The sequence below is a fragment of the Hakea prostrata genome, chromosome 8 (genome assembly GCF_041222555.1).
Source record: "Hakea prostrata isolate BN-2017 chromosome 8, UWA_Hpros_2, whole genome shotgun sequence".
Lineage (NCBI taxonomy): Eukaryota > Viridiplantae > Streptophyta > Magnoliopsida > Proteales > Proteaceae > Hakea > Hakea prostrata.
In genome coordinates, this window is record NC_142607.1 from 48954767 (window position 1) to 48966340 (window position 11574).

Here is an 11574-nt window from a genome sequence, read left to right on the forward strand (position 1 = left end):
ATGCTTTTTTAATGACCTTCGACAAACTCTATTACCATTGCTATGAAATGACAGAGCTAGCAATGTAGAGTAATAGCTTAATGAAGATAATCATCCCATCTAAAACCATCTTCTTTGTCAATAACTCTATTGGTATTTTTTGTCTCTTTTGTTGTTGTCATTTAGTAAAAGCAAATGATTTTTTTAAAACATTATGAAAAAAAAAGATTGAATCATTTGTTATATCCTACATTCTTTTTTAACTATATTTATGTAAATAATTGTTGACTTACTTAAAATCAAACTTCTAATCCAATTTAATTAGGGTGTTTTATAATCAAAATCCTGATTAAACTAAGGACAAGTTCAAGGCCTATTAGGGACAAGGTAAGGTTACAGCCAATTAGGGATAGGAACAAACTCAGAGTCAAGGCCAATCAAGAACAGGAATATGGTCAGGGCCAATCAGGGATAGACCAAGACCAACCCATATCGATCCAGTCCAATTAGGGACAATTAGAGTTGGAATGAGGTAGGCTTGGCCCATAGGGCTTAGGACCATGGGACTGTCCTAAATTAGGATCAGAGTGGAAATGAGCTTAGTTAAAGACATATAGAGTTTGAATTGGGATTGGAAAACCTTGGCCCAACCCATCCCTGTTGCAGGCCTAGATGGAGTGTGAGATAATGGAGAAACACCACTAAATGATTTTAAGGAAATTATTTGATTATGTGGTAGGCAATTTTTCCTCCTCATCTCCCTTGTAAAGTCCATACATTTTTAGGCATGACTTTGACAGAAAGGGAGGGAAATAATTTTAAAAAAAAAGATTAATAAAGTAAATATCACTTACCTCTTGTCTTAGTTGCCAAATGACACATGGATTCCTTTTAGTTAGATAATATCACTTACCTCCTTTGTTACTAATCAAATATATTAAACTCTTCCTTCTATTAATTTTTTTTATTAAATTAATTTGGTTTAAATCTCAAATTACCTTCAACAATCCTTGTAGTTAAAACCCTTAAAAGTAAAATTTCAACTAAAAAAATTGACATAATGGCGGTGTTTGACACCTTGCCATGTAAGAGATGAGGTAAATGATATTATCTAACTAAGATGGGGTTCAAATGTCATTTGGTCAACTAAGGGGGAGATAAACATCATTCAAAATATTATTGAGTTATCATGGCACCCACATTTTCAACTTTCACAAAATATTTAAAAAATTTCCCTATTTCCTCACCCTACAATTTATGGATCCCATTTTGCTTTGCAAACAAATGGTTTGTAAATTTGTACAAGTCTAGATCCTCTATCCATCAGAGGTAGAGGTTTATGCTTCCTCTTACACATCTTCACCACACATTAAGAGAAGGCATGAGAGACTCATTGGAGGTCTCACCTCTAATCCATTTTATCGGAACTCAGAGGTGGGCCCTTAACCTAATATCTAGTGAAGATGTGTGAAGAGAGCACAAACCTCTACCCTAACGATTAGACGTTCTAGACTTTCTTCTAAGAGTCCAGATTAGCTCCTTGTTAGAGGAAATCAATGTGTTCATCTGATAGGGGTGGGACCTAGGGGTGGGCTTTACTAATTTTTTTTTTTTCAATATTTACCGGTGAGTCTCACCACTATTGTATGATAAAAAAACGTTATGAAAACACATTGTTCTTCTATGAGGGAAAAGAGATCCGGAGTCCTCTTTCTCTCCCCCCACAAGAGGAAAAATAATTCAGAAAAGAAAAACTGTTTCTTCCCAATTAATAATAGCAGGTTTTGGGAAGAATAAAGATGGCTTTTTGGTAATTTAAGACCAACAATAAACTATCCCTAAAAGTGGGAAAAAAAATGCTATTCTCAAATTTGACGTTAAAAATCTCCATGGCTGGCGGTGCTGTGGTGGGTCCCACCAGATATCTATATTGTTGAGAAAAATCGAACTTTTCTAATTCGAGGTAGAAGAGATTTCAAAGGAAATAAGCAAAAGTAGTAAAAATGGTGATAAAGAAGGCGAGAAGTAACGTTTCGCTAGATTCATTAATTTAGAAAAGAAATAAAAAAATAGTAAAAAAGAAATAAAAAGAAAGCAAATCGCGAAGCTATTTATATCACGAAAGAAAACAAAAGGAATAAAAATAAACAAAAATAGGAAAAAAGTCGGTGCGTCGAAAGGGTCGTCTTTTCCCTCCAAAACAGCAAATTCCCGTAACTGCACATCTCCACCTCTCTCTTTCTTTAATTCAATTTGAGAGAGAAAGAGAGAGAAAGAGCTACTAAACATGGAGAAGGTGAGACCCATCAACCCCAAAATTGAAACGAAGTTAGTAAATGATCTAAATGTGGCAAAGAACTCCCACCCATTACTGCATTCGAGACAATGGCGATGCAAGATTGCCGTTTCCAGGCAATTTTCCTTTCTGGGCAAACGTTTTTTCGCCCATCTTCTGTTCTTCTATACTTGGTATCCTATTTTACTTCTTTATATCAGAAGAACTCAAGTAGAAAGAGAAGATTTTGATATCTCTATCTCTATCAGTTGGGTTGGGCTTGTTGGTGGATGGTGAAGAGGAGACGAGTGATAGGACAAATGGGTAGAGGTAAGATTGAGATCAAAAGAATAGAGAACGCCACTAGCAGGCAGGTCACCTTCTCCAAGCGTCGTGCAGGGTTGCTAAAGAAGGCACAGGAATTGTCGGTTTTATGTGATGCAGAGGTTGCCGTTATCATTTTCTCCAGCACGGGGAAGCTTTTTGAATTCTCTAATTCTGGGTAACTATTTTTTTTTCTCTCTTCTCTTCCCCCCGTTGTGGGTCTGGTTTTGTTTGATCTGTCAATAATCTTGTTTTTTTGGGTATGACTGATTCAATTCATCAAATAGTTAAATTCCATATACTAGCTTGCGATGAATGTAGAAAATGCTTTTCTGTATGTATGCATGGTCGCATTGCCATATGTTGGTACTCTGTTCCTATTCAAGTAGTATATTTTGCATGGATGTTTCTTCCAAACTTTTCTCTTGATAAGCTGGTGATCAGGTACTTCTTAGAGAACCAAAGGAAATGTTGTTCAATCATGTTTATCTTTGTACATGTATTTTTTTTTTTCTAGATATTTTATTATCTTTCCACATATCTGAGTAAGAACTTTGAAATTGTCCCCTAAAGAGGTGGGATTAGCCACTTAAGACTTGACAGTATACAAAGAGCAAGCTTATATATGATTATATGTTGATCTCTAACACTGATACTACTGAGAAAATGAATGGGTAAATATGAATCACTTTATGTTGCATATCAAAAGATATATTTTCTTACACTGAAAACTAAATAATATATTTCAGATTCTGGTTTAGTCCAGTTAGCTACTTTACTGTCAAAATGTTTTACTTCCATTTTAAATGTCAGAAAAATATTGCTAGATATGGGGATAAAGTCCCGTCTCTCATGTTTTTCTTTGTGCTAATATTGTGGAATTGTTATCAAGAATGATTGTAAAATATGATTTGTGCTGATTTTTCTTGGGAGCAATTTGTTGATCATCTCTATCATTTTCAGTAGAATATGATGTTGGACCAATAGTCATGGAGTATCCTTTCTTTCAACTGTGATAGAGATCCCATAAGCAAAAGTACAAAGGAACAAAAGAAGATAAAAAGGGCCATTTCAAGCCAGCGGCGAAGGAAGAAATTTGTGGGGGTCTTTATAAGTTTTCTAAAGTTGTGGATTGTTAGGATTTTTTTGATCCCAATCATATGACCTATGTTGTGTCATTTTCCAAATGTCTGATAAATTGATCAATTTTCTGATGGTAGAGGAGGAAAACAGGCTGGGGAGGGGGGGTTTACTCAGTAATTGGTCATATAATGCTGTCTTTGCTCCTATTGACACGGTCATATAAACTATGTTCCCCTCATTTACTTTTTTGGTGACTACAATTTTCCAGGTGCCTGATAACCTTTTGGACAACCTTATGAATCAACGTGTGCTCTAAAAAATGCTCCCTTGAAGTCATGGATCAGGCACACACGTCACTGATCACTTTAGTTAGTGTTGAATTCTCTTAAGGAGTTTGGAGTCACTAGTGAAGACTACTGCTTGTATTTATAGCTATTGCTATTTTCATTATTGTCTCTCCCATACTGAGTGCTGTTAAGGAGAAGATCATCTTTTCTTGCACTTTTTTTGGGGTGGGACTCATATCCTTCCTCACTCACAACATGGTGGATGCAGAGGCTAATCAAAACTCATGCACCATGTGAATCTATTATCAATCGAGCATCATGCCTTTGATACTGCACTGTATGTTTATTTACATTCTGGTAGGACATATGTCACATCCATTGGAAAAAGTACACGTTTAATGATGCAAAATAATTCATCTTGTCTTTCTTTTCAGATTTCTTTCTAAGGAATATTCTTTGGGCATCTTGAAATGTTTCACACTGATTTGGTTTTCTTCTATGATCTAACCTTCAGAAAAGTATAGCCAGTGGATAAAGTTTGCTAGTTGTTGAGAAGTTAGATGTCTTCCCCCTATCTGTTATATTTATATGTATTCATTCAGCTTAAAGAAACCTGAGGGAGTTGTTTTTGGACTGTTCTGGTCGAAGTGTCTCTCGACTCAGGATCAAATTGCTTTTAACCAATCACATTGCCTCCTCAAAAATTTTAAACACTGTAGTTGGTTGGAATGGATTAGTAATTTCTTGCTTTATGATCATAATGAGTTGGATATCTCACTGCCTTCATTCTTGGTGAGTTTGTTGCTGCATAGGACTTCCTTTTTGTGTACAAGTTGCATAATTTAGACCGTGTTACTTAATTTCTTAAGCTAATTTCTTAAGATATGTGGCCTTTAATTTTGTAGCAAACTTAGTTCAAGTTTCATATTTTGTAGGATCACTGTGAGATGTAATGCTAAACTACTAATCAATTTCTGCAAGTGCTATGGAATTTGATGAAATATGTTTAGATGCATCTCCATTGTATCCTAAGGAGTAAGGAATTAAATAGAAACTGTTGTAGAACTGACTTGCTTTGATTCTTCTGTTCTTTGTGAAGCATGAAGCGGACATTATTGAGATACAACAAGTGCCTGGATCGTTCTGAAACTTCTTTGGTTCAACATGAGGCAGAGGTAGACTATAGTACTCAGAAAATCCAACTTTTGTGTCCTTTCCACATCAGTATATTTGATTACAAAGTGGCCAGTGATTTTTCTTTATTTCAGAAGTTCTTTCTTGTAGCAAGCTTTTAGCTGTGATGTTAAAAGAAATGTAATCCCATCAATTATACACTCAACTGAAGTGAGCATTTTCCCAGATGGGAAACTCTATTGCTTGTATAATCATTATAATTTTATAACATAAAACCGTACTGATTATATGTTCTTTTTAAGTGGACTACCTGTCAAGTCTTCTATACGGGTCTTTTTGTTGGATCATTGAAGGGTACATCTCTCTTACTAAATTATTTCCAGTAATTCATTTGAATGTGGAGATATGAATGTGTATTGTAAAATGTAGCATTTTGAAAATTAATACATGATTATGCTCTTTATAGTAGTAGGATATTTAATTAGTTAATCCTGAAGACTTAGGGTTCCTTCATGTTCCATAAAAGCATTGCTCGGGAAGATCACCAACAGCAGCAGCAACACTAGCTCTGAATCAGGAGAGAACTTCAGACACAGTAGAAAGAGACACCCCCCTTATTCTTTGGGGAGAGAGGGATTCTCTCTCTTGGAGTCTTCCCTTGCATGCTATATAATGATATTTGTTCTGAGCAAGTTCTGTGTTGCTAAACTTATCAATAGATTGGATCTCATTGGGTAGCTCCCCATAGGTTTTTCCATGTATGAAAATGTTTCTATCAAATAAAGCTATGAGTGTATGACTTATAAGCACATGAAAGTAGGTGTAAGGCTCAAGCCTTAAGGAAGTAGTTCTATAATAATTAAGCTTCCCTTTAACTATATACTTAACAGATCTATGGGCGTGGCACTAATTACTGTCACCAGTCACCACCTTAGTCTGTCAAAACATATAGACATAATCTGAATTATTGATTCAGTTCTACATAAATTTTTATCTTGTGTTACAATCTTGACAACACACAATGTGATGACTGTGAACAAATTGCCCAATTCTGTCCCCTCTGAATGATTTCATATATAAATTTTAGGACAATCAACCACCCAAATTCTATCATTGTATATCAATGTTAATTTAAATGATAAAATTGGGACACACTAACTCCAAAATGCATTGACGTTCAAACTGATTAATATTTCACAAATTTGTTGGCATATGTATTTGACTTAATCAGACTTCACCACAGGCAATTCTGTTTTAAGGATTGGGATTTATAGATATAATTTCTTGGCTGTTATGGGATTAAGACTCCTCTTAACCTCCCTTTCTATTCACATGCAGAGGCAACAATCAAAGGAGGTGAACATTCTCAAAGATGAAATTGCAAGGCTACGATTGGCACACCTGTATGTGGTTTAAAGCTGTATCTGGTGCTATTGTTTTAATTTATTTGGGAGCATGTAGTAAAAAAGACTTCTTTCTAATTATTCTTGTTATTCATCTTCTACAGGAGGATGATGGGCAAGGAACTTAAGGGATTGAGCTTAAAAGATTTGCAGCACTTGGAGCATCAATTAAGTGAAGGGATCTTAGCTGTGAAGGATAAAAAGGTATTGCAAATTCTAAGAATCTGCATGTCTGTAGGGGGGAAGCAAATGGGTTCCAATAAGCTGAGGGAGGCTAGGCGGAAGCCAGGCTAGGGACCAAGAGAAACTTATGGCTTCTTGCTTGAGTCCAGCACGCGAATAGTGAAATAAACCCCAAGCTAGGCCTAATAAACACACTCGACGGGTACTGGGGGGGGGGGGAACACTCGACAAGGTCATGCTTGGCCTAAGGACCGGGCTCGGGCCTGGGCCCGGGCCTGAGGGGATTAGTTAATGGTCCAAAATCTAGTGGACTTCTTGCTTTCATGGGTTCTTGGGAGGGGTGAATTGGATTCTGTCCCAACCTTCAGCTCTTTCAGCATGAAGAGGCAGCATGAAGACTCAGAGCTGAATCTTCATGCTGGCAGCCTGAACTATGCTATTACTGGTGTGATGACCTTTTCCAAGTCATCTTAGTTCACATTGTGATTTATTGGTATAGTTTCCTTTTTTTCTTCTTCTAGTAACAATGTTTTAGTATCTTTAGATTAGAAAGTCAAAACAACCAGTGATTCAACATACTAGTTAAAAAATAGATTTTTGATACTTTATCTTTGCCATTTTGGCAGATGTAAAGCTCTGTTGAGTAACTTTCTTTGTTCCATGGCACTGGCCTGAAAGTCACTCCTGGCTCCAATACCTCTGTGTGCTTTTTCTGTTTGTGCTGAAACTTAAGTCAAGCCAGTCAGGTTCATGGAAAGCCCTAGAAGCTGAACTATCCCAACCTTTGCTTTGATTCATATTAGAACAGTTAACATGTTCATTGATCCTCCCTGAAAATTGTAATGTTTCAGGAGCAATTACTGTTGGAACAGCTTGAAAAATCAAGGTTACAGGTAATATATTACTCTACTTCGCATTTATTGCACTTTTCTGATATTTTCCTTTGAACATGTATGCTTCCCCGCCTTCATTGTTTCTAAAAATTGGAAAAGAAAGAGAAGAATGATTCTCATAATAGATTTGAGAATGAGAATTTACACAAAATTTTCATCATAATATCTAAACCTAGTAAGAGAGTTATGATAATGGGAGCAGAGAATAAGAAAGAGAATTATTTAATATGATACCTTCTGTGAACACTCTCATGTAGGTTTTTACTCTTTGGATCGGGTTGGGGGGATGAGAATATCTAAGCCTCATGGAGAGGGCTTAAGGTCTAAAGTCCCTGCCCCCGCACCCCCCCCGGTGTGGGAGAAAAAAAGGAAGTCCGTGGGACCTTGAAATGACACCCATGCTCCCTTTGTTGGATACTTAGTAACCAACCCACGCATGCTCCACCACTGGCGTAGATGCTGGTGTAGAAGCCATGAAATCAAATAGTGATCTCTTTCCTTTTTTAATTCCTAATTTCTATTACAAAAGGTTGTTTGACTAAATAGCTCCACAAAGATTAAATAAAATTTTCCTTGAGGTCAGTGTCACAAGGAAATAATCCTCATATCTTGGCATTTCTCATGGCTATTATGTATTTTACCATTCTGTTGTATCTTGACACATACCTGTGCACAACACTGCTGTTATGTTTGTATTGTTGCTGTTATTTAGGATTATCCTTTTCAAGGATGGGTATTCTGGTAGTCTAGAACCTGAACTCCAAATGAAATACTAGCCAACTAATCAGTTTTACAGTTTAGGAATGATTGATAACATTTGAGTGGTATACTGGTATTATGACACAAAAGTGGAGGCAAATCTTGGGAACTTAAGTCTTTGAAACTTAGGCTAGCCATTATCAGGAGTTGTGTGGATCTGGTTTGGGTGTTCAAGTTGTGTCAGGTTCATGTCATTTTGAATTTGCCTCGATCCTTACATGACCCAACTGCTTACAGTTCAGGGTATCCCAAGCCTATCATGAACTCTTAAAACATAGGTCACTCCTTTGTCAACCCATCACATTTTATTCCACCAATGGATGCCTTATTTTCTTTGAATAACCTTCTCATATCAGTGTTGGCTTAAAATGGTCATGCTTGGTCCTGTAACTTGCATTAAATTCAGTTACCAGGGTGGCAAGCTGAAAACAACTTTTGAGAGGGGCTAAAAACCAAGACGACATCAATAAGTTGGCAAGGCACTGAAGGAGCCAGGATTCCTTGGTGATGCCTTGATAACTTATAATTTGATTATTTCCATTTCACCTGTATTTCATAGTTGTCAGATGTCATGCACATGATTTCTACATTTAAATGAATATGCTAGACTGAAAAATATCATATATTGATGTATGTATTTTTTTGCTTTCTTAGGAACAACGGGTCATACTGGAGAATGAGACATTACGCAAGCAGGTAAGCAGAAATTCTATCTGATTACATGTAGAAAATTTTCTTTTATGGCATTTTACAATTTATGTAGTTGCCCTTAAAACTGTAGGTTGAGGAGCTTAAAAGTTTGGTCCCATCAACTGAGCGTCCAATGCCACCTTTCCTTGAATTCCAGCCTCTTGAAAGGAAATATGCTCTTGTTAAGCCTGATGTTATAAGTTCAAATGTGGGTTGTAATTGTGCAGCTGAGAAGCAAGGAGAATCAGACACTTCCTTGCACTTGGGGTAAGACTCCACTCCTTAATTTCAATATTCTTGTGTTTAATGTCTCATGAGTTAAAACTAATTTATAGTGATTATATGATAATATTATCCAGAGTATACCATTCAGGATTAGCTAAAAATGATGTGTTCTTTTTATCTTCAAACTCCAAAATCTCTGAAAATACTTGTGACATATTATTAAGAAGCTTTAGATTACTGATATTTACATATCTTGAGTTCTGGTAGTTGAAAATGTTCAACATTTTGGAGCATGTGAGTTATCCCTTTAGTCTGTTTCTTTTTGTTTTTTGCGAAGCATGTAAATCATCCCTCTCATGTGTTCTTTTTAGTAAAGCTACAGCCTAGAAGCTAGATCATTTTCGACTGCTGGTTCCATTCATGACTGCTGTAGTAATGCATGTAATGAACTGTATCAGAAACATAGTGATCAGAGCATCCAGGCAACCCAGGCTGTTCAAGGGACCTGGATGCAATGACACTAGTCAGGCTCCTAGACAACTATAGTCAGAACATCTTTATATTTGAATGTAATGTATTATAGAACTGGCAGAGGCAAGGCTCTGGAGCGTGATTTACTTGATAAAGAAATGCTTCTTTGGTGGTTGGTCTATGTGGTTTGCTCCTGAAAACTGAGAAGCTGAAGTGCAAATTTTTCATGTGAAAGTAGGGGGTTTGAAGGCCTTCGTTATACTTTTGAACCAGCAGAGCTTCAATGTTGTTTCCCACTTTTTTTCTGCTAAAGGAATCTAAAATTAAACTAAAAGAAAGAGGAGTCATTTCCCACTTTCTTTCTTTCTCCCTCCCCCCTCCCCCCCCCCCCCCCCTCCCCTTAAGGATCCAAGAATTCAATTAAAAGAAAGAGGAGAATGTACAGAATTAACTTCTAGGCATCCCTAGACTAATACAGAACAAGTGAAGGGAGAATCAACTTTGGCAATGCCATCAGCAGGAAGCTTCCTATCCTCACAACCTAGGTGAAACAAACTTGGTCTACCTAGAACCTCCCCCTCAATTTCCCCTTCAGATGATTAGGGAAGTCAAGGGTTGGTTGGGGGAAATGGGGTTGGGTTTGTGCAATTGTAAATGTCAATCCATTTTGACCAAGTGGTCAACGGTAGAAGTGTAGTTTCTGTGAAAGCAGGGGTAAGGCTCTGGGGCCTCATGCACTGAGTATGCCATTTTAGATGATTAGGACCCTCTCTGCCGAAGATCCCTGTTTTACTGCTTCCTTGGCCATGCAGTCCACTAAGGGTAAGGTTCTCTAAAAGAGTGGGTGGTTGATCATTCAATTGAAGAAAGGTAATGGTGAATGGACAGCCACTTCTGCATCACAAAACAAGGAAATTGTCTCTTACTATAGTTAAAGCAATATCAATTGACAGATTCACCCAAAAAATTTACAGCAGAAAGGCTAGATCTGTGTCCATGAAAAAATAGCTTTTTTTAGGTTAAATTACAGTTATGGCTATTGTATCCTCCAAATAATTATGGATTATGCATTATTGAAAGGAATTATTCATAACAGAATCAAGCAGGTGCTATTAGTACTTGCTGATGATTTTAAGACCAATTACATTGGGCAAAATAATTTTAATTTATAGGCCCAAAAATCTTGTTCTCTTGGATCATTGCACTTGCCTACTAGTTTTCACTGCAAGTCACAGATGAGTGAAAATTGGTCATTGATTTAAATTTACATTCTATTCTGATGCATTTTTGTTTTTCGTTTCTTCAAAACGGGCAGATCATACCTTGGTCTTGAAGTGCCTTTTCTGTTGTCTATTGTTGCTTCATCATTTTCTGCTCCAAACAATAAAAGCATATGTTTTCTTTTTTTTTGGGGGGATGAATAACATAAAAGCGTATGTTCTATTACTTCACGTGAAAAAAATGTTTATTTTGCTTTACAGCTACTAGTTTTGCATACATGTCTTATCCCCTCCATTTTTTGTTAGGTTGTCAACTGATGCTTTTTGCAAGAGGAAAGCACCTGAGATAGCATCCTTCTCCAATGATTCTGGGGCTGAAATGGATCAATCCTGAGACATTTTGAATTATCTTATCTTGACTGCAATGAGTAGCGTCACTCGATACCTTGAGTCATCCTCTTTTACTGGTTAAAAAGGCTAGAATTGTAACAGTGAACATAGTCAACATAGAAAATATAACAGTTCTAATTTACTCTTAGATTTCCTCAAGCAGATCTATGCTTCTTGTGTATGGCTTGTGATTCTTCCAATGAGTTTTTAGGCACTCTTGTTCTTCTGGGGGGAAGATCTGGAATTTTGTAAGATGGG

The 11574-nt window shown here is 36.8% G+C and overlaps 1 protein-coding gene across 1 annotated transcript; it reads left to right on the forward strand.

Annotated features, from left to right (window-relative positions):
• Positions 1-2574: 2574 nt before the first annotated feature.
• AGL15 (AGAMOUS-like 15) lies at positions 2575-11320 on the forward strand. The gene is made up of 8 exons (XM_089166850.1): positions 2575-2756; positions 5048-5123; positions 6421-6485; positions 6590-6689; positions 7520-7561; positions 8975-9016; positions 9102-9277; positions 11233-11320. The coding sequence occupies exons 1-8, from the start codon at positions 2575-2577 to the stop codon at positions 11318-11320; spliced, it is 771 nt and encodes a 256-aa protein (XP_089022976.1).
• The last annotated feature ends 254 nt before the right edge of the window (positions 11321-11574 follow it).

Bases quoted from the DNA above. Each gene is read 5' to 3' on its own strand.
- AGL15 (XM_089166850.1), top strand. From the start codon at position 2,575: ATGGGTAGAGGTAAGATTGAGATCAAAAGAATAGAGAACGCCACTAGC. The intron at 6,690-7,519 runs GTATTGCAAATT...GTAATGTTTCAG, and splicing joins TAGCTGTGAAGGATAAAAAG to GAGCAATTACTGTTGGAACA. The intron at 9,278-11,232 runs GTAAGACTCCAC...ATTTTTTGTTAG, and splicing joins GACACTTCCTTGCACTTGGG to GTTGTCAACTGATGCTTTTT.